General features: G+C 51.9%; 1 protein-coding gene across 2 annotated transcripts in view; it reads right to left on the bottom strand.

Annotated features, from left to right (window-relative positions):
* Positions 1 to 27,577, bottom strand: part of LOC139056200 (GAS2-like protein 1) — a 242,432-nt gene that overhangs the window by 57,801 nt on the left and 157,054 nt on the right. The window contains exon 1 of one of the 2 annotated variants that reach the window (XM_070534225.1): positions 13,249 to 14,694. The exons of the other annotated variant lie outside the window; for it this stretch is intronic. Coding sequence (XP_070390326.1) covers positions 13,249 to 14,415 — 1,167 coding nt within the window. The 5' untranslated portion in view covers positions 14,416 to 14,694. Of the gene's footprint in view, positions 1 to 13,248; positions 14,695 to 27,577 lie in introns of those variants that run through there. 2 annotated transcript variants of the gene reach the window in all.

Raw genomic sequence — 27,577 nt, 5'->3', positions numbered from 1 at the left:
CTCCAGCCTACGGCTACTGCTCCTGAGTTCATCACCGAAGTCAACAGGAAGTGATGCGGCCTCCAATGGCAGCCTTGGACGGCAGCACGACAAATGGGGACACCGCACTGAATGCGGACCACAACGATGGTGACTGTGGGACAAGACATAGTCGTTGAGGGCAGTGAGGGTCGGACAATGGCGGCCAATGGGCAAATGGATGTCAGCAGCACAGCGGTCACTTTCATCCGATAGACCTTGCGGATATACAGATATGGAGGTTGGCCCACAAAAGCGGCAGCTCCGTGGTGTAATCCAACAGCTATGGAGCGCATGCTGCAGTTTGGCCGCCATCTTCATCTGATGAGTGTTCAGCTCAAGCACCAGTACGGAACAAGCAAAGCCAACCGAAAGATGATCCAGTATGTCTTCAGCTTGCAATAGCAATAACTCAATGGGCTACGTGTACGTGCAATTGTGTTTCTTTTTCATCATCCTGCGGTGTGTATTCCCCAGCTGCGCACATATTGATGTACCGCAAACGTGAACACTAATCTCAAGCATTTTTTTATATTTCTGCACAACGGCCGTTTGCATGTACAGATGTCGAACGTTTATTTATTTCATTTTATTTTACATATTCGCACGTTTCGACCGGAAGCAGGAAGCAGCGCATACTGTCGAGCGCCTCTGCAACTAACGCCTTCAATACAACGAAATGCTCTGTATAGCGAAGGGATAGTTGAGTCCCGGCTCTATATTGTACGCTTCCCGACCTCTACCACAAAGCTACCTGCATAACGAACGATTTCGGAGACCCCGTACACTTCGTTATAAAGTAGTGTTCGATTTAATTGCCAATTCAAGAACACCGCGGGTCACCGAAGCTACGTTCGCAGAGCGTAGGCAAAAGAGAGCTGTATACAGTTTGAGTGAATGAAACGAAATGCAAGAACACAACGGCAACTCTCGGCGCTGACTCCCGTCTATCTTCGGGGCACTTCACTCGAAGTCTAAAAAGAGGCAGCGTTTGAGGCACACTGCCTCACTGCCGTATCCGTACTTAGCGCACCCGTAGGCCGCTTGCGTGAGCCGCAAATATACATAGCCGCGACCCCCAGCTATAACCGTTCAGGTTAAAAACAATACAGACGTCCTCGCTAGCGTAGTAGTTCCGCCCGGCGCTGTTCTTCTTTCTCGATCTTTCTTTCTTTCTCCGCGTCCCCAAACGATGGCTCTCCTTGCTTGTTTGTTTTTGGTTTTGTTTCCTGCGCGCGTTTTGCTTATAAACTTGTCGTCTAAACCAACCGCTCTTTATTAACTCCCAGCTGACACCCCGCGCACAAGCTCTTCCAAGCGTGAGCAATCCGCCTAGCCGAAACGGCGTCTGCTCCAACTTCTGGAACGAAGACGTAAAAGCAAAGTCGCAGACGGCGAGTGATGGGTCGAGCATGACGCCGCCAGATAAACGATAAGCCGACTCCGCCGGCACGCAGAGTGTGAGGAGGGGGGTCTTTCGAGAAAAGAGAAAAATGTTTTGACAAAGAGAGAGGAGGAACGCGCCAGCTGGTCGGGAAAAACGGTGCCGCTCACTTCCTGATCCACGCTGCAGCAGCAATACGAAGGAATTCGTTTCACTTGCTAATTACGCCTCGTAGCCGATATTCAACGATTTAGAATGATGGGGAAGAAGTGGGAGTTAATTGCGTAAGTCGATTGCAACACGCATAGCGAATAACTCGTGGTATATTGGAGTGACCGAAGGTGTGCCGAAGGAAACGGAAGCGTTTAAGAATTGAGTAGAGAGACGGCACCAGGACGGGCGTAAATTAGAGACACTTGTAGGGCTCCGTCCGGCAGTGTACATGAAACGAAATGATGACATCATAAAAAAATCGGAGAGGCTATGAGAACGGCCGTAACCGCGGAGCTGGTCCGCATAAATTCCGATCATCCGGTTTCTTTTATTATTATTATCACCGCCGGCACCATACACACTCGAGACAAGAGTGGAAACTGCACGTGGCTTCGCGAATAGCAGCAGTTCGGTATTTATTCTAATCTGCTTGTGGCAGTCGTGCGTTTTATGCTTATAAATTTACCTTTTTTTGTTTTTCGTTCTCTCTCTCTACAGAACAGACTATACAGAACGGAGAGGAATAGAGTGGGTGAGGTATTTTTCGACTCCTGTCTCCTCCCCAGCAACTCATTTATATAACTGAGGAAGAGAGAGAGAGAGAGAGAGAGAGAGAGAGAGAGAGAGAGAGAGAGGCCACGGAAAAGCGCGACGACCGCGATAAGCGCGCGAGATAAGAGTCTCGCATACTGACAACTCGCGCAGACGCTTCTGCGATGACGTCGCTCCTACCAAAATACGGGAACCGAGCGTTCTCGGCCGAGGAAGCCCGCGGAATGTGCTATAGCAGAACCGGGCATCGCGGATGCGAGAGCAGGCCAGGCGAGACTAAAGGAGGAGGAAATAACTTTAATGTGTCCTGAGGAACCCGTCCCCACCCACTCTTGGTTTAGTGGGCGGCAGGGGTCGCGGGCCGCACCCACGTTGGGACGGGAAGCCCGTGAGCCTCCGCCCTTTCGTGAGCCCTCTGGACGGCCCGGAGCTGGGTCTGGTGGTCGTCGCTTTGCAGGGCGTCCAGCCAGTCTTCTTCTTTAGTGAACACGGTGCCGCTTAACGCGGAGCATTGCCAAAGCATGTGCGCTAGCGAGCAGTAAGATTCGCCACAATCCGGTGTAAAGAACGGCGGGTTGCACAACAAGATTGTCACCTTGCCACCCGATTACGACAAGGGGTGCAAGACGCGCACCTCCCGCTCTCCGCCGCTGCAGCTGCGAGGCGTTCAAAGAAGCGACCTTTGCGCTGGAATCCGCCGCCTTCCTCCAGCCCGCTTCGACATTGTGACAAGACGAGTTTGGTGTGTGGACAATGATTCCAGAGTTCCTCAACGCGGCGCTGATCCGACACGCCTGAAGAAGCTACCGCGGGAACGTCTTTATTTTGCGCTCTCACGGTTCCGCATGTTGCAAAACAACGAGCGTCCCTCGAGCGGCGTCGATTTTCCGGAACGGCACCACCTTCAACGCCGTCGCTTGGGCTTCGGAATGTGTGTGCCTTTGTGTCTGAAAACTGGTCTTCAGAGCAGCTGCGAGTTGGTGGTGTGTAAACGAACAGCCGCCGCGTCGTAGGACCAGCGGATCGAGTGCATAAAAACTGTGGTTGTGCGATTGTTGGACTCACTTCTCTTGAGCAGTCCTGTTAGACTGGTTCACTTCTCTCATGCAGTCCTGTTGGACTAATACTATTTTTCTCAAGCAGTCATGTTAGACTGAGTTAATTTCTGTAAATAAACCCCTTTTTCCTCGTTCTCGATGAGAAGCAGTTCTTCACTTCATCAACGATCTCAGCGTAAATAAGTTGGACGACGGCATGGGCCAGCTACCTTCGAATTCATGCCGTACTCCAATCTTGGCAAAGGACCACGGACGAAGGGATTGAGCCCCCAATCCTGACAACTGGCTGACAGCGGTGAGATGGACTTTGCGACATGGTGCTGTATCTGCGGTGAGTGCTTGGTTTTTGCTTTGACTCTCTAGGCTTCATTTTGTGGTTGTTCTGTTTAGAACAGTAGGGAAGCTAGATTGTTGTGTGTTAGCTAGGTTGTGTTTTCCTAGCTAGATTTAGAGAGCAGAATCAAGGCAGTAAAGCAGCAGTCATGGAGTTAAGGACACTGCTGAGAGACGAGTTGTTGATTGTTGGTGAGGAACTGGGCCTAGATGTACGCAAGGAAATGCTCAAATCGGAATTATTGGAGCTAATTTCCAATCAGGCCAGTGAGCAAGATATTGAAATGGGATTGGAACTTCTCAAAAAGAGAGAGAAACGGGAAAAAGAAAGAGAAGAACGAGAGAGAGAGGAACGAGATAGAGAGAGAGAGGAACGCGATAAAGATCGCGAGATAACAAAAATGCAACTTGAACTTGAAAACAGACGTTTGGAGTTGTCTCAAGGAAGTGAAGGAGCTCTGGGTCGATCAAGTGAGGCAGAATCGTACCGCATGGACAGGCTATTAAAGCCATTTGAGGTCGGGACCGACATAGGCTTGTTCCTATGCAATTTTGAAAGGACTTGCGAAAAGATGAACTTCGGTCCGAGTACATGGCCACAGCGGTTGCTGTCTATGTTGCCGTGTGAGGCGGCGGAAGTAATCGCCAGATTGAGTGTGCAGGATGCATATGATTATGCAAAAGTTAAGGCTAGTCTCCTGAAGAAATACCGCCTTTCAGCCGAAGCTTTTCGGCAAAGGTTTAGGAGCACAGGCAAGAAAGGTAGCGAGGGCTATCCGGAGTTTGCATATAGCTTAAAGGCCAACCTAGTCGAGTGGCTTAAAAGCGCGGAAGCGTACGACAGCAGAGACATGATCATTGAATGCATGTGTCTAGAGCAGTTTTACAAAACCATTCCCCAAGCTGTGAAACTGTGGGTGCAAGATAGAGGTAATGTAAACACTGTGGAAAGGGCGGCTGAATTAGCCGAAGAGTACGCAACCCGTAGAAAGTTGAACGCCGAGGAGGGAAACTGGGACGGTCGAAATGGACCGCGGAAGCCATTTCCGTTCAAAAAGGGTGCGCAAACTAGACGATCCGAGCCTGTAGACATGGCGGAAAAGCCCGCAGAAAAGAGCGAGGAGAAACTTAACGGAGAAACAGCACAAAAAGAACAGAAAAGAAAATTCGAATCTTTTAGACCAATTCGCTGTTACAAATGCCACAAACTGGGACATATAGCTGTAAACTGCGAGAAGCCTAGCGTAGTTTTTTCCTACGTGGAGGAAAAGGATGAGAATATGGAACTTTTAAGTCCATATCTCCACGACCTGCAAGTTAATGGAAAACCATGCCGAGTGCTAAGAGACAGTGCCGCCACGCTGGACATTGTCCATCCGTCTTACGTGATGGTAGAGGACTTCACCGGAGAAGTAGCATGGATAAAACAGGTTGTAGAAGAACACAGCGTATGTCTGCCCATGGCCAAAGTCAAAATCAGTGGACCATTCGGGGAGCTAGAGACTGAGGCTGCAGTTTCCAAATTTTTGTCACTGCAGTATCCCTACATCTTTTCGAATCGTTCGAATCAGTTACTGCGTGACAGAGGGCTCAAACTAGGAGAGGGCATAGTACAGGCATTGACCAGAGGCCAAGCTCGTAAGATCGCGGCGCTGTCGGCTGAAAATGCTCAAGCTCCTCCAGCTGAAGCAGAAAAGAGGATAGCTTCAATCCCCGAATCCGAGCTAGGCCCGAGGGACAAAAGAACAGTTGAGGAGAGCCTGCCAGTTGACCAGCTCAATGAGAGCGTAGCACTAGAGTGTCAGAGTTCTAGCCTGCAGGAAGAGCATGCAGACGCGCTCCCAAGCGAGACAGGGTCGTTATTATCACCGGCCTCAAAGAACTTTGATCAACTCTTACGCGTGGATAGAGAGTCACTGGCAGCTGAGCAAAATAATGATGAGAGCTTAGCTAAATTACGGGACACAGCTAAAGAAGGCATTGCTAGGCGCAACGTAACGATACATGAGAAAGGAGGATTGTTGTATCGGCATTACAGAGATCGAAAGGGTAGGATTTTAGATCAGTTAGTCATACCTACTAAGTATAGGGAGGACCTTTTGAGTCTTTGTCATGGAAATGGGTGGTCCGGCCACCTAGGCATAAACAAATCAAAGGAAAGATTGCTTATGGAATACTACTGGCCTGGCTGTTTCAAAGATGTAGAAAACTTTGTAAGATCATGCGACGCCTGCCAGCGTTCTGGTAAACCAGGAGAGACTTGGAAAGCTCCACTGAAGGTAGTGCCCTTAATAACAGAGCCTTTCAGACGACTTGTAATAGACACGGTAGGGCCTCTTCCAAAAACAAAATCAGGCTACAGGTACTTGTTTACCATGCTGTGTCCGGCCACCAAGTTTCCAGAAGCAATCCCTTTGAAAGAGCTCAGCTCCACCGAAGTAGTAGACGCGCTTTTGACAGTGTTTGCACGAGTTGGGTTTCCAGCCGAAATTCAGGCAGATCAAGGGTCAGTATTCACGAGCGCACTGACTTCCACATTCTTGCAAAAGTGCGGGGTAAAGTTAATTCACAGTTCTGTCTATCACCCTCAGTCAAACAGTGTAGAGAGGTGGCATTCGGTGCTTAAGCGAGTTTTGCGTGCGCTCTGTTACGAGCACAAGGAGGACTGGGAGAACTGTCTGCCGGCAACTTTGTTTGCTTTGCGAACGGTTCCACATGACGCGACAGGGTTCTCTCCAGCAGAACTAGTGTATGGGAGGACACTCCGTTCTCCACTGAGAATGTTAAGAGAGATGTGGGAGGAAAGAGGGGAGAGTCCAACCGTGGTTGAATACGTGCTGAATTTACTGGAACGGCTAAGCGCAACCCAAGAACTAGTCGGAAAGAACATGGCACTAGCTCAAAAGAACGCCAAATTCTATTACGACAAGAATGCGAGGCTTCGTACGTTTAACGCCGGAGACCAGGTAATGATCCTCAAACCTTCAAGAAAGAACAAGCTTGAAGTTCACTGGGACGGGCCCGTTAAAGTGTTGCACAAACTTTCAGAAACTAACTATGCTTTGAGAATGCCCGGTCGCAGGAAGGAAGTGAGGATATATCACTGTAATTTGATGAAGCCGTATGTAGAGCGGAGCGGAGTCGGTAACTATACTGTCAAAGAGCCGGATGGCATCGGTACCAAGTTTAAGGAGGATAGGGCAACCTCCAACTCTGAAATCGGCCTAGAAGAAGTAGTAGAACACTCGGTAAGCTCGCATGCTCTAAGACCCGAGCAGCTAGATGAGCTAAAAGGGGTGTTAGGGGAATATCTCGACAGATTCAGCGATCGGCCGGGTAGAACCGAACTGATAACGCATGAAATTGAGCTGACCTCTACCGAACCAGTAAGATCAAAACCTTACAGGGTGTCTCCAAGACAGAGAGAGATTATGGAGGCAGAGATACAGCGCATGCTAGAGTTGGGAGTTATTGAGCCCGCTGAGAGTGACTACACGTCACCGCTAATACTCGTAGAAACCCCTAACAAGGACCCTCGTCCGTGTGTTGACTACAGGAAGTTAAATGCGATCACTAGGGATCAGCTGTACCCGATACCCAACATTGAGGAACGAATTGAAAGAGTTAGCGCTGCTAAATACATTTCAACTATAGATCTCGTGCGGGGGTACTGGCAAGTTCCCCTTTCAGAAAGTGCCAGCCGCTATGCCGCATTCATCTCGCCTGTAGGCACTTTTCGCCCTCTCGCACTCAGCTTCGGGCTGAAGAACGCGCCGTTTAGCTTCTCTAAGTTAATGGATATTGTCCTAAAGGACTTGCAGGAGTTCGCCTTACCTTATCTTGATGATGTGGCCATTTTTTCGGACAGCTGGGAACAACACGTATCGCACCTCAAACAGGTGTTCTCACGGTTGAGGGAAGCCGGCTTAACGATGAAAGCGGAAAAGTGTAGGTTTGGTTGTTCGCAGGTTACTTATCTGGGCCATGTTGTTGGTCAGGGCATGAGACGACCGGCTGAGCTGAAAATAGCTACGATTGGAGATTTTTCTCAGCCGCGCACGAAAACGGACGTTCGTTCATTTTTGGGACTTGTGGGGTACTATCAACGGTACATTCCGAATTACTCGCAATTGGCAAGTCCATTAACAGACGCCCTCCGAAAGGGAGCACCGAGTAACGTACACTGGGATAAGGACAAAGAGAACGCTTTCCAAAGTTTGAAGACGCTATTGGTTTCTCGTCCTGTGCTTCGCGCGCCAGACTACACAAAGGAATTCATAGTTCAATGCGACGCAAGCGACAGAGGTATGGGCGTGGTACTTAGTCAAGTCGGCGACGATAACGAGGAGCATCCTATCCTCTACGCCAGCCGTAAACTAAATGTAAGAGAGGAAGCCTACAGCGCTTCAGAGAAGGAATGCGCTTGTTTGGTTTGGGCCGCCCAGAAGTTGTCGTGTTACTTGTACGGAGCGAAGTTCATCTTCGAGACCGACCACTGTCCTCTGACGTGGCTCAATCAAATGTCACACAAAAACGGCCGCTTGCTCCGATGGAGCCTCACTCTCCAAGAGTACAACTTCTCCGTTAGATATAAGAAGGGAAAGTTGCATAGCAATGCGGATGGTTTGAGCAGGCTAATTTGAATTCTGCGTTTGAGGGTCCCGCCTAAATTTTAGGGTTACTAGTGTTAATTTTATTAAGCGAAGAAGATCCCCTCTCATTTAGCAGGATTCCCTCCATGATTGCTGAATTTGTCAGCAGGAATTTGCTTCAGAAATTGGCATAGTGAAATGCAGCATTTTTTTTTGTTTCTGCACTTATGTTGTTGTTGTTTTTCTTTGAAGCCTAGCGAGTCTAAAGTGAGAGCCAATGCACGTCATCTCGGCGCAGAGCCGTGTTGTGGGGTTCATTTTGCAGTTGCCTGTCCTTGTTGGATGTTTTGGGGCGGTGACATCAATGCACAAGTGGTCGCTGCGAGCCAAGACATCAATCCCCCCCTGACCAGCAGCCGTTCTCTTCCTGCCTAGCGGTTGTCAGCGCTAGACAGTCGAGACTTTTGGGGCCATGGAGGCGCTGTAAAGAACGGCGGGTTGCACAACAAGATTGTCACCTTGCCACCCGATTACGACAAGGGGTGCAAGACGCGCACCTCCCGCTCTCCGCCGCTGCAGCTGCGAGGCGTTCAAAGAAGCGACCTTTGCGCTGGAATCCGCCGCCTTCCTCCAGCCCGCTTCGACATTGTGACAAGACGAGTTTGGTGTGTGGACAATGATTCCAGAGTTCCTCAACGCGGCGCTGATCCGACACGCCTGAAGAAGCTACCGCGGGAACGTCTTTATTTTGCGCTCTCACGGTTCCGCATGTTGCAAAACAACGAGCGTCCCTCGAGCGGCGTCGATTTTCCGGAACGGCACCACCTTCAACGCCGTCGCTTGGGCTTCGGAATGTGTGTGCCTTTGTGTCTGAAAACTGGTCTTCAGAGCAGCTGCGAGTTGGTGGTGTGTAAACGAACAGCCGCCGCGTCGTAGGACCAGCGGATCGAGTGCATAAAAACTGTGGTTGTGCGATTGTTGGACTCACTTCTCTTGAGCAGTCCTGTTAGACTGGTTCACTTCTCTCATGCAGTCCTGTTGGACTAATACTATTTTTCTCAAGCAGTCATGTTAGACTGAGTTAATTTCTGTAAATAAACCCCTTTTTCCTCGTTCTCGATGAGAAGCAGTTCTTCACTTCATCAACGATCTCAGCGTAAATAAGTTGGACGACGGCATGGGCCAGCTACCTTCGAATTCATGCCGTACTCCAATCTTGGCAAAGGACCACGGACGAAGGGATTGAGCCCCCAATCCTGACACCGGACACTGCGGCTCTACTTCTGGTGAATAACGGCTCAGTCTGCCTCTCGAGGGGAACGACCCTGTCTGAAGCATTCTGAATATTGATGACTGTGGTCTCGTGAGTTTAGCGTGGGGGAGTGGGAAGGTCCTCCTCGACAGCTGATAGTGTGTTGTTACTTCGTTGAAGGTGAGCAGCGGGTCTCGGTGCTCCCCTCCCTCCCCGCCACCTCGCTCGCCACGATCGCCGCGGTGCGTGAGTCCTCGCGCGCGTCCGTGCGCCAGCTCGTTGGCGTTGGGAAATTCGGGGTGCACGTCGGCCCCCATGTGGGCTGGAAACCATTTGACGAGGTGCTGACCCGCGGCTCCCTCGCTGCCGAGGACGGCCGCCGCTTCCCGGGATATCGAGCCCGAGGCGAATGCTCTTGCCGCCGATCGCGAATCTGTGTAGACGTGAGGACGTTCGGGGTCTCTCATTGCCATGGCTATTGCCACCTGTTCGGCCACTTCGGACGTTACCCCCTTGACCGATGCTGCGTTAATTATTGTGCCATCCCAGCGTACCGAGACAGCCGCGTACCGGTCGCTGCGCCCATACTGGGCCGCGTCTACAAATGCCGCCAGGCCCGGGCAGTGGGCGGTCGATTTCAGCAGTGCTCGGGCCCTCGCCTTTCGGCGCCCCTCGTTGAATTGCGGGTGGACGTTTCTCGGAAGCGGTTCTACCTTGAAAGTGCCCCTTACCGCCGCGCTGAGCGCAATCTTGTGTGCGTCGCACTCTGCCTCGGCATTTATCCCTGCTTCTTCTAGGATGCGCCTGCCGGCCCTGGTGGTCGATAGCCGCACGACCTGTGCCTTGGTCTGCGCTTCGATGATTTCTGATAGCGAATTGTGGACCCCTAACCGATCGAGCTGCTCTGTGCTTGTAGTGATCGGGAGACCTAGCACCCTTTTGACGCTCTTGCGCATCAGTGTCTCTATTTTGGCCGCGTCTCTCTTGGTCCATTTTAGCGCCGAGGCTACATAATTGACGTGACTCATGAGGAAGGCGTGGTAAAGTCTGATGAGACTGCTCTCGCTGAGCCCTCCTCTGCGGTTCGTCACCCTGAGGATCAGCCGGAGCATGTTCTCCGTTTTGGACGTTAGTTTCATGACAGTTTGTGTGTTACCACCTTTCGCCTCAATTAGCAGCCCCAGGATTCGTATAGTGTCCACTCTGGGAATCGGCTGGCCGGCATTCGTATGTAATTTGATCGGTATTTGATCGATCGGCGTCAAATTCCTCATGCCTTGTTTTGAGGGCCTGTACAGCAACAGTTCCGATTTGTTGGGTGACAGACGGAGTCCCGTTTCCTTCAGGTACTCTTCCGTTGTGTCCAGCGCCTCTTGAAGAGCCTGCTCGACTTCTGCGTCGGACCCTCCCGGGCACCACACCGTAATGTCGTCTGCGTACAGGGCGTGATTGACGTTGGTCACTCTCGTCAGCCGGTCAGAGAGCCCTTTCATTGCCAGATTGAATAATAGTGGGGAGAGCACCGCCCCTTGTGGGGTGCCCCTCGCGCCCAGCGTGTACCAATCGGACGTGGCCTGTCCAATTTTGATGGTGGCTTTCCTGTCTCGGAGGAAGGAGCCTATGTAAGAGTGGAATTTCCGGCCGAGCCCCATCATCGAGATCGTTTCCATTAGAAATCGGTGTTTGACCGTGTCGAACGCTTTCGTTAGGTCCAGGGCCAGTATGCCCCTGGTGTCTCTGGTCATGCCGTCAATTATATGCTTTTTGAGTAGCAACATTACGTCCTGTGTGGAGAGGCCCGGTCTGAAGCCCACCATGTTATGTGGGAAGAGGCCCTCTCTCTCTATGTACCGGGATACTCGGTTATGTATGGCATGTTCGGCCGTCTTGCCTACGCACGAGGTGAGCGATATTGGCCGCATGTTCTCCGCCGCAAGTGGTTTACCGGGTTTCGGTATAAGTATGACCGAGGCCTCTTTCCACACCTCTGGTACTTCTCCCGTTTCCCACACTCTGTTGATTTCTTCGGTGAGCTTCTCGACCGACCTTCCGTCTAGGTTCCTCAACAGTTTGTTCGAGACCCCGTCCGGGCCTGTAGCGGAGCGTCCGTTGAGGCCTTGTAAGGCATCCCAAATTTCTGATTCCGTGAAAGGCGCGTCGAGTTCTTCGACCTCTGCCCCGGCGTATTGGGGATAGTCGCCGTCACCTGACGTGCCAAGTGGCAGATGCGTCTCCGCCAGCTCCTTTAGGAACTCGCTTTCCGTTTTGCCCTGCTCCTTTTGCTTTTGTAAAATCCTATCGATTGCCAATCTCTGACTTCCTTTGGATTGTTTGTCGTCTAACAGTTGCTTTAGGAGGTTCCATTTGCGCCCGGTTCTCATTTGTCCGTCTACCGACGCGCACACCTCGTTCCACTGTTGCTTGGAAAGCTCGATCGAGTGCGCTTCGATTTCCCGGTTTAGTGCCGCTACTTTCTTTCGTAGTCTGCGATTCAGTCTTTGCGTTTTCCACCTGGCCGTGATGGAATTCTTTGCCTCTAATAGGTGTGCCAATCTCGCGTCCATCCTTTCCACGTTCAGTTCAGTTTGGACAACCCTCGTCGCGGTGTTAACGTCCTCTTTGAGCCTTCTAAAAAGACTGTCTAGATCCGCGTAGTCGTTTGTGTCTTCCTTCCTTATTTTGCGGAAGGCGTCCCAGTCGGTGACCCTAAATTCTCTCGGTGGTGCCGCCCTGATGGGGATCGTGACCGCCAGTATGTAGTGGTCGCTGCCGAGGTTCTCGTGCAGGTTGCGCCACTCGGCCCCTCGCACGTTCTTGACGAAGGTCAGGTCGGGCGTCGTGTCCCGCGCCACCGACGTGCCTAGTCGAGTCGGATAGCGGGGGTCCGTCACCAGCTCTAGCGAGCACGTAGTGACTGCCACCAATAGCCGCTCTCCCTTAGGCACTGGCCTTGCGTAACCCCATGCTCCGTGGGGCGCGTTAAAATCTCCTGCCAATATGAGAGGGGCCCCCCTGGCCATTGAGGCCGCCTTCGTTATTATCGATGTGAACGACTGTCTGTGGTCAGAGGGCGGGCTGTACACGTTCACTACGAATACGCTGTTTTTCAGCCAACTGTTCGGTATGAGTTCGATCACGGTTACCTCCGCTTTCGCGTTGCCTAATTTCAAATCTCGTTCCTGGAAGGAGCATTTGTTCGCGACGAGGGTCGCCACTCCGCGCTTGCCCTGTTCGAATTTCGACGAGGCGACCCGGTAGCCGGGCAGGGACACCTCGCTACCCAAAGTTTCTTGTAAGATTATGACGTGCGGTTTGTCCGCCTGTGAGGCAACGAACTGTAGCAGCGGAGCCTTGCGCTTTTTGAAGCTAGCGCAATTCCACTGCCACACTAACAGCTCTCTAGTTGAGTTGGTCGCCATGATTGATGCCTTGGATTTGTTTAGCACCCACAGGCGCCACGTGTGCTTCGATACGCGTCACTCTCGCCGCGAGCGCTACCATGCTCTCCGCTAGTTGCTGGACCATTAGCTGCAATGAGCTAATCGACTGCTTAATTCCCAATAGGACGCTACTGGACTCGGGTTCCGCCGGGTTTCCCTCCTCCGTCAGGGGAGGGGCCCTGCGTTTGACCGAGCGAACCGACTGCTCCCCTTGCGGGGTCGGTGTACTTTGCGGCACCTGCTGCTGCTGTTGGTCGACTAGCTGAGGAGTGGAACCGTGTTTCCGAAACGATTCGAAATCCGCCCTCATTTGCTGAATCTCCGCCTTGAGGCGCGCGTTTTCTTCCGCTAGCTGAGCTATTCTAGAGTCTTCCTTGTTATGCTTTGGCAATGCTACCTGCGTTACCTTTGATTGTGAAGGCGGTTTTGGCTTGGCCCGGTCCGCCCAGGTCGGCCCTTCTTGAATGCGCACTTGGGAGCGGGAGCGCCCCCTGGAGCGAGAACGGCCTCTCGATCGGCTGCGCTGTTGTAGTGTCGGCATTGTCGAACGTCCTCCTCTGGGGGCACTTGACACGCTGGAATCACGTGATCTACTCTCTAGCTGTTGCGGATGGCTTTGCAGCTGCGATTTCTTCGCATTTCTGCGTCGGCGCCTCCTGCGCCGCACGACGTAAGGGATTTGGTATCGTTGCTTGCACTTGCTGTCCGCCGTCGGGTGTTGGCCCCCGCAGAGGGCGCACTTGGGCGAGCACTGGTGGTCTGCAGCCGGGTCGTTGGCTCTGCAGCCGCGGCACCTCTTCTTGCCAGGATTAGGACAGACGTCGACTCTGTGACCCAAGTCACCGCACCCGTAGCACACGTCGTTCTGCCGCTTGTAGAGCGTGCAGCGTATTAGGCTTACGCCACACATGACGTAGTTCGGCACTTTCATGCCGTTGAAGAGCACTACCACCGTCGAGGTGTTTTTGATCCGCTTGGCTTCCAAGGCCATGGGATTTCTTTGGTTCACGATCATGGCCTGAAGCTGGGCCTCGTTGATTTCGGGGTCCACACCTCTGATGACCCCCTTGCACGTGTTGTCCGGCGCCGCGATGTATGCGGCCACATTGTATGCGCCTTCTCTTAGGTGAAGCTTTTGAACTCCGGCGTATGCGTTCGCGTTCTTCTCGGTTGGCGTGGACACGACGAGAATGTTTTGGGTTGCGTTCGCACAAACGATGTCTTCCTCGGTCTCGTTCGGCGGGAGTGAGGCCGCCATTGCTAGCGCTTGCGCCAGGCGAATCTGACTCACTTTTTTTACGTCGAGGCCGTCTCTCGGCCTCACTATGATGCGAATGTGGTCCCTCGGTAGCCGGGGGAGCCTCGATGCGGCGACGAGGCGCTTGACCGCGCTCTGCGGGCCGGCCGTGCGGCGGCCGCCCTTCGTCTCTGCTCGTCCCTCGTTGCCTCGGTCCGGAACGGTCGGTCCCGGTGTGGCCTTCTTTTTTCTGCCCATGGCCGTCGTCCAGCCAGGGCGATTCGCTTCTTCTTGGGAGATGTCCTCTCCCGGAACGACGGTCTCCATAGCGGGCATACTGCCGCGCACACGTACGAGCGAGGCCTGGGCCTGCTCGCTCCTCGCCCCCGACGATAGGCCTAGTCGGGTAAGGCTAGCTGAGCCGCGGCGTGTTCCGAACTAAAAAGCCTCGGAAATGGAAAAGAGTTCACTGACGGGAAGAAAAATCGGACATCGGCGTGTTCCTTAGAAGAAACTGCGTCGAATAGTGCACATTTCGTTGCTAGGAATCACAGAAATCAGTCCGAAAACGAGCACAGAAGCGGGAGCCGAACATTCCACATACGCACTGGTCGGCTTCTTCTTCTTCTCCCTCAGGCGAGACTAAAGACTTTTCTTTTTTTGCTTCCTCTTCTCGACGTTCTTGCTGATATTTTCTTTTCTTTTGTCCGCGTTCACAGCGGCACAGTTCACGCTTTCATGCTTTCGAACAGAGCGCGCGCGCGCGCTGGTCGGCGGTTTGAAATGCGCGAATATACATACGCGACCGTTTGAATTAGTTTTCTTGTTCCACCTCGGGATTCAGCTGGCACCCGGCCACCCCATGGGGCAGAGGGGACTGGCCACGGGGCGCTCCCCTTGGGCCCAGAGTTGTCGCTCGAGAAAGGGGAAAACCGAACAAACCTACACGAAGAACTAGGGTGACAACGCGGGAGCTTTCGTTTTTGTTCTCGTCCTGAAATTTATGCGCGCGTTAGCGGAGACGTTAAGAGTGCTCCAAGCGTATACTACAGTCGCTCTTTCCTTATCTCTCTTTCTCTTTTTTTTATCTCTCTTCTCGGGCGCAACTCCTGCAGGCGTGACGAACCTCCGGCAGACGAAGTCGAAGGGATGACACCGAGACACAACAGAAAGAAAAATCGTAACCATAGCATGTCCGACGCCAGCAGCAGCAGCAGCAGCAGCAGCAGCAGCAGCAGCAGCAGCAAGAACAGCGAAAAAAAAAAGGGGGGGGGGGAGGAGGGGGCAAGAGGAGTGGAAGCAACGCGTAAGGAACGGTGAAGGGAAGAGGGGGGGCGGAGGAAGCCCTGCGACATAAGCGGGTGATCGTCGCAAGCAGGCTGACCCGAATTCCAGCCGAACGCGGCGTTCTTCTTCTGGCGCGTCGCATGCAGCAGCGGAACGGATGCAAAGCGAAATAGGGGTGTGGCGCGAGTGCGAGCGAGTGCTTTGGCGAGCTCGCGGCTATGTAGGCTATACAGAGATGCTATAGGCGATTATCAGCACGTACACACTCACGTGGTGCCGGCGAGACGATGCTGCTGCTGCGCGGTAGAGAACGGCGAGTGCAACAGGAGCGGTGAAGTATCGGACCTCGCACAAAAGTTTCGCGTGAACTGCGAAGTGATCGCCCGGCCGCCGCACTATATGTACGATGCAATGCGGCGTGGAGTTGCCGGTCGCCTGGGTCAATGTATCGGATGATGCTGGGTTGATGAGTACGTGAACGCTCATGGACGCGGTGCCTTCAAAGGTTCCAAGTCCTCTTCCCGTCTGACGACGGTCGCGTGGGACACGGCGGCTTTGGCCGCGAAGAGAGGAACGACGACTGACCCGACGAGAGGGGGAAGCGGCGGGGCACGGTTTTGCACGGCACGGCAGCGCAGAGAAGCAAAACCGCGCTCGACAGAGGAGAGAAGACTGCCTCGGCGACGCATCGACCGGGTGCCTGCAGTGCGGCGCCGGGACAGTGACCTCGGGGCTCGAGGTTATACCGCCCCGGGTCGAGGTCCCTTCGCGAACGTTGCGAGTGATCACTGTTTGGCATTGCTGCCGTTTTTTTTTGGCTGTTTTATAAAGCACTCACTGTGAATGCGATCTCTGTTTAGTATGGCCTTACGTATACAATGTGTTTGGCTTTCGGACCTCCTTAGATGAGACAGATGAGACGAGAAGAAGATGAGATAATTAAGAGCCTGGATTTTTTTTTCTTTTTTTGTCAGGAACTGCTGCATATTCAGTGATGTGCGCGCTAGAGCGTTTCCATGATAAACCATTCGCCTGAGTTTAACCTATCTATTTATTTATTTGTCTATTTATTTATTTGTAAACTATTGTGGCGTTTTGTTCGGGACTGCATCACGCAACCGCTCGGGCGCTTCTAAAGTTTCCCTACAGAGAACCGAAATTGTGGCACAGACGTCGTTCTCTGACGTCCGTCGTCGCAAAACCGACGCGTACGGCGACAGAGCCTCAAAAGAAAGCAATGCAGTTCGTAGACAGAACTTCGTACGCGGACGCTGCTTGGTCAATCGATAAGGGAGGCGGTCGGCCATCGGCACGCGTCGATATCAACTACAGCTCCGCTTGGATGGATGGATGCAAAACTTTAATGAGAGTCCTGAGGTACGCGACTCAGCGCGCTGCGGGCCGCTCCCACGTTGGGACAGTCAGGCCGTGCCCGACCGCCGCATCGTGGGCCCTCTGGACAGCCCATACTTGCGCCCCGGCATCGGGGCTCTTGATAGCGGAGAGCCACTTAATTGTCCTCATTGATTTGTTCTGTGCCTCTCAACGACGGGCAACGCCAGAGCATGCGGTCTAGGCTAGCAAGATCATTTCAGTGCCTGCAAGAACTACTGGCATAAGTGTCGGGATAAAGCTTGTGGAATAAAGCCCTATCGAGACATTTCGTAGAGCAGCGAGAGTGACAAATGAACCTACCCCGCATACAATGCATCAACGTTGCTCAGCCTCGCCAGGAATTTCGATGCGTGGCACGCGATTCAGCGGTGATGTACTACGCGGCGCGCGTGTATACGTGCAGTTACGTGCAGTTAATCACCCGCGCGGAACGATTTGTCATCGGCCTGTAGGTGCGCTTGGCCTTGGCGAAGAGGGAGAAATTGGGGCGAAAAAAAGTGGGACGCCTAGGTCTACGACGTCGAACGCAACGCTGCTGCCCCCCCCCCCCCCACCCTTGAATTTTCCGGACTCGGCAAGGATGGTGTCGCGTCGGTGCTTTGGCGTAGCGATAATGAAGAAACTTCGATGTACATGGCGCTGCCAGTCGTATTTTGTTTACGCATGTTGCTTTTTTTTTCTAATTCCAGAACCAATCTTTTTCTAGGGCAAGCAGCGTACTGATATGGTAAGTGTGCAAAAAGCCTCTACGACAATATTCGCGCTGCTATGCTGACAAATTGTGCGTATACACCCACGAAGTATCTTCTTCAACTACACGGCGCAAGCGTAACAGGCGGTGCACAGAAAAAAAAAAGCTACACACTAAATACAATGCACGCCACAGTGGCACTTCTTCAATGCCCCGTGCATTTGATTCGCGCACGGCCATGCAGACATATTTAAGAAGAAATAAATAGGCGTCTACACGGCTCTTTCTTTTTTTTTTTCATACCAACGAAGTTCGTCATACCAACGAAGTTCGTCATACCAACGAATCAGTTGGCCAATCGTGTGGCACATTCCAAAAGATTTCATAGTGCACGCAATTGAAGGACTCCGAATTCACGTTGAAAGTAGACCGTAAATATGCCAGGCGAGCACTGGCACAGCTCGAGCAGACGTCACTCAATGGAAGCCTGCACCGCGCAGAATAGAACTAACGCGGCGGCGGCTCCTGGCCTTTCTTCCGGCATAGGCCGTAAAGTCGCTCGTAACGGAGAATGTGCGCAGGCAAAACAGAGAGAGAGAGAGAGAGAGAGAGAGAGAGAGAGAGAGAGAGAGAGAGAGAGAGGCACTGAATTCCGTAACGGCCGAGCCCTTTACTGCATCGATGTTCGCCTTAGGCTTACGTGTCGTCCATCTTCCCGAACGTGGCGAAGGCCAGCACAAGCGAACCGCAAAGAGACGGGGAGAGTGTGCTGCTCGCCTACACACACTCGCACAAAAAGCTGTCTCGGCCAGCCTCGCGGTCCAGGCAGTAAAACCGAAACACACCACAATGCTTCGCTAGTATATATACTGTGCAGCGTTGGAGATGCTGGTGCCGCGGAGTCGTCTAACCAGAGAGATTAGACAAACATCATGGCCACGTGCGACGAATGGGGACTAGTTGGCAGTGTAGAACGTTAGGCGTGCGCTGAACGTGACACGAAGGCGAAAAACAAACAAACAAACAAACAAACAAACAAATACGAAATACACTACACAGGAAGCTCTTTTAAGGCGATTAGTATTCTCAGGACATCTTCACGCCTTTTTTTTGTGTGTGTGTATCTATCCGTGTCTGTCTGTAACCGCTTTCCTTTGACGCCGACTGCGTATGCCACACTGGGTATGTCTCAGTGGGTACGCACCATTTCGTATGTACCCCTCTTTATAAGAATGCGGTCTGTTCGGTTCAACAGGGTTTGCCCGCAAGAGAGCGAGGTAATGAAGCTACTCCATTTCTCGATGTTATGCGGCGAGCAATAAACAAACACGCGATAATGCCAAAACAACTCAGTGAATATAAAATGAAACAGGAATCGAAGAAAGACAACCACATCGCAACGGATGGTTCAAGTAACACTCACCAAGCGTATAAAACGCGTTCACCAAAATTTACACAACCGTCGCATTAGATATATTCCTAATCGCATTAAGATTGTCAATAATCTCCGAAGCCTTCTTGGGTTAAACTATTCCGAATTTGCTACCCTTGGGGTGCCCGAAATCTCGGGCACTGCAACGGGAAGGCTTGTTCGGTCGTTCAGCTAGGGCTTTCTGAGGTTCGGTACTACTCAACAAATAATTTTGGTCTGAATTCGTTTATCTTTTCGGCAAATATAGTTTAGCTTGCGTTACATGTTTATTTCGGTTCTAACTTATTCTTTGATGCGCTTCTAAGTTTATTTTATTCTAACCCGCGTACATTTCTCAACTAGTGGTCGATTTCTTTTGCCTGTCGTACATACTATTATTTCGGACATCCGATTCTTGCCCAATCCCCCGCCCCCGCACCCCATATATAGTGGTCATACGTGCCAATGCCATCATGAGGCCCTGCATTTACGTCTACATCTACATCCCCGCCTTACGCGCTGGATGGCTTCGAAAAAAAAAAAAAGCAGCACGTCTCAGTTGTAACTTGCACGAGACGCGTAGCTTCGACAGCACTGCGCGGAATTTCGCGAAACAATAAAGGTGGCCCCGAGGCGGCAGTTCTTGCATCCTGCGTGACCCCATGAACCGTGTCTTTTACGATCACTCACTCGGGCAACTTCCGACCCCCTAAGACAATAACGAAAAACGAAGGCGGGCTGAATGGCCCCTTCGTTCGAGTACTTCGCACGCCCTGTGAAGTTCACGACAAAGAAATAAACGACGCAAGAGCGCAAAGAGGAGGAAAGAGGGCCACTAAAGTTATGCCGAAATGTGCTTCCTGTCCCTCTAGTGGACCCGCAAAGTACGACATTCTTTTTTTTTTCTCCTTTTTTGCAAGTGTGTTTGGCGGTACCATTGAGCCCTACGGCCCCACGCGCTACAATTCACGGCGGACGTGCGCTGTTGCGCGCAACGAAAATACAAAGGTGCGCTAAGCCATCACAGTACTGTGAGAGGAAGTCAGTAGTGGCACACTTCGTACCGAGCGCTAGCTAACTTCGTAAGGAGCATAAGCATACTTTCAGGCGACATCGCTTCATTGATATAGTAGTGTAATGCTGTATAGCATACAGAAGAGTAGTATAATGCTGCATAGCATACAGAAGAGAGGAACAAAAAACTTTCGCAGCTGTGTGTCAATCCGAGAAACTTATACAGGAAAGTCGGCGAAACTGCGCAAGGCGCACTTCTCACACTATGTGGCAGTCCTAAGGGTCTGGTTTGCCGCTGTTCGAAATCTATGCAATACTTTGGAAACACTTCGCTACATCCGACCTTAGCACCTCTATAGTACTCCGCTCTCGGATGTTTGAACCTGAGAAGCAAAACTTTCGCGAAGCGGTTAAATAAATGTCATGCAACTGATCATATTCTGCACAGCGTTTTGCACCGTATCAATTACTTGCATGCCGGTAAAGACGCCTAGACCTCCCACCACGTGACCACGCGTTATATTTTTCTCCGGGATCCGCCCCCTTTGCTAGGACCCCGCATACCCAGGGTAGGCGCACCCACTGAGTGAGCCGAATCCTAGAGATAGTGAAACAGTAAACTGCACTTTACTCGGCAGACGACCGACCAGGCAGACGCGCCAAACCCGAAAACCCTGGAAAGTAGGCATCGAAAGGTTTGCTTTATTAAAGGAATCAGCGCTGTGTGCGAGGCGACTTGGTTGCTGGAGTTTGCGTTCACGCTTGCAGCGCGACCTTCACACACACACACACACACACACACACACACACACACACACACACACACACACACACACACACACACACACACACACACACACACACACACACACACACACACACGCACACACACGCACGCACGCACGCACGCACGCACACACGCACACACGCACGCACGCACACAAACGCGCGCATGCACTAGAATACCATTTCTAATTTTATCTCTGTTATGGGCACATGGTCAACCTAAGGCAGAAGTGCAGCCTAGCACGGAAACCAAGCATTGCGTCACACCTGGTAAACTTGCAAAAGCGGCCCGCTACAAATTGCGCAGAAGCACAGAAGCAAGTGCAACAAACGCGGGCCTTTTCTGCCTCCATACCTTGTTCGCAACGCGATTTTCAAAGTTTGCTATACGAATCACCAACACTACCAAGTTCACGCCCCCTTAAGCATCGTATACCATGATGCACATTATCTGCCACTCCCTCATACCACCCACCATCTCTCTCTCTCTCTGCTTCCCCGAAGCTCTGTACCATAAAACGAACAACCGTCGCCAGCGACAAACGACGCTGAATCCTCGCACTGTGCAACCTTGAGCTGAAGGCCGCAAGGACGCGCAGGGCGCAGTCCGCATGCGATGGGTACGCACACTCCTATATGGTGCAATACAGCCGATGAGCGCGCGGCCCGGATTACTCGTTACACAGCGGCGCGCCATGGAGGAACTAGGTCAGACCGGACCCTCCGAAGAACTTGGCCGCCTATGTAGTACGTACGCACACTGAAGGAGTCGTTGCGAGCGCACACACACAGACACGCACGCACACGCGTGAATAAATGACAAGCGCCCAAAGTAAAGAGAAAGGTAGGAAAGCGTGCCCTACAGACAAGCGCCGAGGTGTGTGTGTCTATGCGATCGCGGCGCTAATGTAACAAATGGGAGGGCGGCCTGCCGCGGTACACGCGTGTATCTGGAAAGCACTCGAGAGGACCCGGAGTGATCAAGCGAGCCTCTCCCCCTCGGTGTATCATACGTGCGTAGCCGCTCTCTTCAACGCCATCTCGCGGCGTCCCGCCCCTTAGAAGGTCTATCTAGGTAGATCGCGTACGCAACTGTAGTCTCTTCTTTCTCGTTTTTTGTTTTCTTTTCTTCTTTATTGTGGCTGTGAGTCTACTTCAGAAGGAACGATCGGGAGGAGTGGAAGCGAGTAATTGCGACGCTCCGTCGGGAGGGGGATCCGCACGACGATGCGAGCTGCAACGAAGACGCACGAGAGTCCCCTTAATGGGAACTAACGCAGAAAGTAGAAGTAGAAGTAGAACAGCAAGAAGCTAGAATAACAAGATGAAGCAGAAGACATGAAGCAGAAGAGCAGAAGAAGCTAGAATAACAAGATGAAGCAGAAGACATAAGTCAAGAAGCAGAAGAGTAGAAGAAGCAGAAGTCAAGAAGCAGAAGAGGAGAAGAAGGAGAAGTCAAGACGCAGATCGAAGGGCAGAAGAAGCAGAGGAGCAAGAAGAATCAGTGCTTCCCTCTCTCAAGGTGAGCACGGCGGTGATGCGCTTCGGTGGTCGCCCAGAAACAAACAAACAAAGACAGAAAGTGCCGACAGAAATGTCAAGAACGCACGCCCGCATGCGTTATCGCTAGGTCCGCCTCACACAAACCCCACGTAACCACTCTGAGGTGCTCCTTTCTTTTTTCCTTTTCCTCCTCTGCGCCTCCAGGATAGGCGCGGAGCAGTGGGCACCATGTGCGGTGTGTAAGCGCCGTCATATTACTTTGCGCAGGCGTGTCGGATACTGGCGTCAGCAGACTCCGCCGTCCTACTTACGAGATGAGTGCGGATCACACCTTACGCGACGAGCCATTACAAGCAAAAGAACGAAGATTTAGTTTAGTGGGCGTTACGGGAAGAACGCTTGCAGGAAGGGAAGGCGAGTGTCACACTCCACAGAAGCACTTCGCATGCCTGCTTTCAGTACACGCACGCAACCAAGAACATTTTCCAAAATTCTTCCAAACGAGATAAATAAAAAAAGTAGGGGCAGTGAAAGATCTTACACCTTTTGTTACGTATACAAGGCGGAGTAAATGCACTTGTAACTTTTTGTTTAATTTGTTTTCAAGGGCAACAAGAAGGCCCTCGAATTTGCTACGCCATACGACAATAAAGTCAGGCCACCGGCACTGCCAGCTTCCTCCTTCATTTGCAACATTCTCAATACCAGAAAGTGGTTATGCAATTTTACCAACCGAAAACGCTAACAAGTCGGCGCGCTGCCTTGGGCGAATAATTCTTATCAAAACGTATACCACATGTGATCAGCCGCCACAGCTACACCGTGCAGATCACTTTTCATAATGTAAACGTGCGCAGATGAAGGAGATTGTTTTGTTTTTTTTTCTGCTGGATCATCAATAGGGCCTAGAAAACCAAGAAAGCGAAGCTGTGGTTATCCGAAGTATACAACAGGATCCATATTGACTTAAGATGTGTGGAGAACAGAGTGCTCTAAGTCAGACACTTCAGTTCCTCAAACCATCCCCTACCTTTCAATCTCTACCTCTCCGCGAGCTGGACCTCTACACCGCAAGAACTACTATGTACACTACGACCGCTGCTGGTGCATCGCATAAAACACGACAGCGGGTCCAGACATAATAATCAGCGTCATGACCGCAGACTTAGCTCGACTCCGACAGCGACGACACAGACTTCACCCAGAAAAGAAGAAAAAAAAAAGAAGAAAAAAAGCTCTTGTCTCTTTCGTTCTCTCTATCTCTCTAAACAAATAAACACCCCTTACAGCGAGTACGAGTAACAAGACATGAATCATGAATTCATGTATGCTCATTGCAGCCGCTTCGACGAACAGACACAACTATGGAAGGCTCAAAAGTGCATCCAATGCGTTGCAGACGGAGAATCCATTCTTCTTCTCTTGTCGTAATATGAGCTGCGCAATGCTTTTCTAATACGAGATATTGAAGACTATAGCGTCTGTAGCGTCGCAGTGCGCTCGCACCAGGACGCCTGTGCACAGCACATATCCGCGGAGCGCTATCTGCTACGAGAGCAACGCACGACCTATATATCGCGCGCCGCACATACCGCATTTCCGCGCGCACAGCAGCCACCCCTCCTTGTAGTTTCAACCCTGAATAACAACACTTAGCGCGAGAAAAGGGCAGCTTTCCCCACTGATCGGCGCAAGGAAAAAAAACACAAAGTGACACTGGGACGCTTCTTTTGTTTTTGTCCGTAAGCCAGTTGTGGAAACAAAAACTGTTCGCTAATTGGTGATTTCCTCTGAATTTGTACCTGCCGTAAACCGCATACAGAACAAATGACCTGCACGCACTGACTGCGGCGTCACCTACCGGAAGGCATCCGTAAGCTTCCACTGAAATCCACGTCTTGGGAGGCAGATCGATCTCGGCGCTGTCGCCCGCATAACCAATTGGGAAAAGTATGGGCTCCGTCTTTCCATGCGGACGTTGCGCTTCGAATTGCGTCGACATTTTCTTATTTAAGCGCTCTCGCGCCAGATCGCTAACCTGACGTCCAAGGCAGAGAGCTTGCGAGACCTTGTGTCACTTATAAGGAGGCAGTGCTGCACGCATTTTCTCGCTGTGAATGGAGTATAGCCGGCGTATGGTACATACTTGCGTTGATATTCGCTTTCTCATTGCAACCCCACCCTCTGCGGAGAGCGTTGAACCAGTTCCACTGCATACCGTCTTCGGGTCCCCGTGGCAGCTAAGAAGCCTGGTGCGCCCCTTCGAGTGTGCGCGTTACCGGTGGTCTCTCCCTTTCCTACGATCTGCCTTTTCGCCTCGCTTATCCCTTTCCCAAATGCAGGGTAGCAAACGAGATGTGTGTCTGCTTTGCTTCGTGCTTCTCTCTTTCAACCGGCTTACTATGAAACTGGACAAAAGTCGCCTGCACAAAAGTCACCTGCGCAGCCAGCAGCCCTAAAGCTGTGCGTTAGTGCTCGTCTGGTATCTTTAGTGCGTGTTATAAGCGAGAAAATCCGGTGTGCGCGTTATACACCGGCAGATATACAGGCATCAGGATGGGCGTGAACGTTTTTCACGCTTCGGAGCGGCGCGTACCGACGCCACTGACACGACTGTTGGGCACGACGAGCAGAGAGCGCCGCATCTCCCTGGCCTCCACACGGTCCGCAGAGTCGGCAATGCGCATGCGCGTCGTTATCCTGCATCCATGCGCGCCTTCTCAGGCTATTGTTTCGTTTTCTGTTTCATTTATTAAAGCGAAGCTTTCCTTGTCTCTATATGACCGCACTTTGCGCGGACGGCTGTTCCGCAAAGCAAATTGAAAGAAAGTAAGAAAAAGTTCACATTTTTTCTCACGCACTTAGAGTAAGCAAAGTCGCGTTTTTTTTTCTTTCTTTAGTTCATACGCGTAGAAGTGTTAAAGTTATAACACCGGGCGACACAAGCGCGTCGGCTTCCTTCCCGTCGCCCGCTCTTTCATGTCGTTTCGAAGATGAGCAGATTTACGCCACATCGCCAAGTTTTCAGCTATACTGTTGTTCAGAAGTGGCGCCAAGCGGCAGAGACACTCGAAGCCTTGCTCGAAGCCTGCTTCCTTTAGCCGCCAAAGTAGAGTGACTTGGCAAGAACTGGAATGCTGGCATAGTACAGTAGTAAACGCTGCCCTCTTTCCGACTGTCCGCTAGCAGCTCAGCGAAGAACCGTTTGGAACAGACGGCACGTCGAAAGACGAACGCCTCTTTGTCCGCGGTGGCCGCCGCGAAGCGGCATTTTCGCACAAGCCGAATCGCTACGTTGCTTGCGAGGCTTCGAATGCGGCACTTTCTTTTACAATCAGTCATGCGCGCGTTTCTCCAGCGCCGAGGTCAACGAGTAGGTCGGGACTAGGGTCAGCGCAGGACTGGACCGCTCCGGTGGCGCCATACACTGGCTCCGACTGCGAGCAGCCTCTTCGCCTGCATGTGGAAGATTGCATCGGGAGCGCACGCTGGACGCTACAATCTCGTAACTATGGCCTCCGAGGTCGGGCTGCGCACACGGAGCGCCCAAGATCACGGAGACCATGCTCAAATGCTAGACGGTCCCAGGAGCGCGCGTGCAAGGAACACCCAATCAATGGGAACATCGGTGCAGCTGTCGCCCCCTATAGTCGAAAGATTCGAAGTCGCTGCGCAAACGACAAGGTATGATGCCAGAACGCCCCGCGCTTAAAAAACGAACTTAGCCGGTTAGAGAGTTCTCGTACAAAGGATGCAAAAGCATAGAAAGTTGGGCGAGTTGGTACGGTGATAGCGCTCGTCCTGTCTGCTTCTAGTCTCTATGTCACTTCGCGCTACAATCCAAGATTATGTTCGCGTAGAAAGCTTGGCCTTCTTATAGACATGTCAGTTTGGCCGCCACAAGGAGGTCGACGTCTGTCAGAAGCGAAAAGTCGGTAAGAAGTCTCACTGATGCGCAAGTCTCTGGTTTGATGTGTTCCCTAGAACTCTAAATGGGCTGCTTCCCGGACGTCGACTGACTTAAGTCGGCCCGTAAGTTCGAAAGTTGTCTTAACACAATACATAGAAGCACGGAAAAAAAAACGCCACCTTTTTCTGTGGGCTATCCTCACTCGATTCTGATTTCTCTAGCGACACCTACCACATGTAAGACAGCTACTTGGTCTTTTTCGGTGGTCAATTACGAGTGGCTGTGCGTTGTGGACGACGACAAACGGAAAAGAAGGGCGCACAGTCACTCCGTTTAATGCTCGTCTGTAACGCGATACGTTTAAAGCGCGTAACTATAATATTAGATAGGTTATAACCATAACCAAATTGCGCTTGACTCATGGAGCTGGAAGCTTGTTGAAGTACTGCTGGACGCGGCTGTTAGCGCTTGGCGAGTACGGCTGGAGTGAATCGACGCCATGGTATTTGGAATTTCAGAAGTCCACTTGTCATGTGCATCCCTTTAACGTATTATACTCGCATGTTGTACATTAACGTTACTGCGTTTTTGACGCGACGCTCATGTCTGCCCTTTGTTCACTCTAGTCCACGTTATTTTTTGTAAAACGTACGCGCTTCAAGACTACCTGGTTACTGCTGTAGTACACGCGAGTGCGAACACAAAATGTTCGTTGCTGCAGCCTCTGTTATAAGGCGTTCTCTCGCCTTTAGCCCTACAGAACCCCATAAAAAATGCATGTCTCGAATATTTCTTCAAATCAAAGTCGCGGTAACATTAGCGGAAGGCAGTGCTTACTTCGAACTTTTGCAAGACGGATGCTCTGTAAACGGCATTTCTCTTTAGCGACATGCGAAATAGCACGGGTCACTTAGTGGCTGTCGCTGCTTCGGTATGTGGGCCGACGCGGCAAGAGTGGCAGTTATACACGCACTCTCTCGCGGAACAGAGAGAGAGAGAGAGAGAGAGAGAGAGAGAGAGAGAGACCGCATTGAAGCACATTGAAGCAGCAGCCCGCTGAATCGTGGTGCGGCGCAGTGTCGGCGGTTGCGCGGTCCCGAACAGCGATGGAGATTGATCTCGCCTCCGCTTTGTGGTGGCGCGACGCGGCGCGGTTAAGGAGCGTGGGCCGCGAAGCCTCTCCCGACGACGACCTTGGCGTCGCGCTCGCCCGCTGGACTGCGAGCGCGCGGCGTCTAGCGCGCGCCGTTTCGTTTTTGACCCGCACTTTCGCGAGAGACCGGCCTCATCGCGCGCGCTGTGCGCACCGAAAAGCCTCGCGCCGCATTCTCGCGGCCACGTCCCGAAAGACGTTTCCGATAGCGTGCCGATGGCTGCATGCAAGGCTCCATAGTCCCATAAAATCACTTTTGAAATTTTTAAGTGAGACTGGTCTAGACGATCGCCTCTAGAAGCTGTGAGACGTGCAGTCAGTACGAAATGTGTTTGCGCAGAAACTTTT

The sequence above is a fragment of the Dermacentor albipictus genome, chromosome 2 (genome assembly GCF_038994185.2).
Source record: "Dermacentor albipictus isolate Rhodes 1998 colony chromosome 2, USDA_Dalb.pri_finalv2, whole genome shotgun sequence".
Classification (NCBI taxonomy): Eukaryota; Metazoa; Arthropoda; class Arachnida; order Ixodida; family Ixodidae; genus Dermacentor; species Dermacentor albipictus.
The sequence above is the reverse complement of the archived record's forward strand: the minus strand, read 5'-3'. Positions and strand labels throughout refer to the sequence as shown.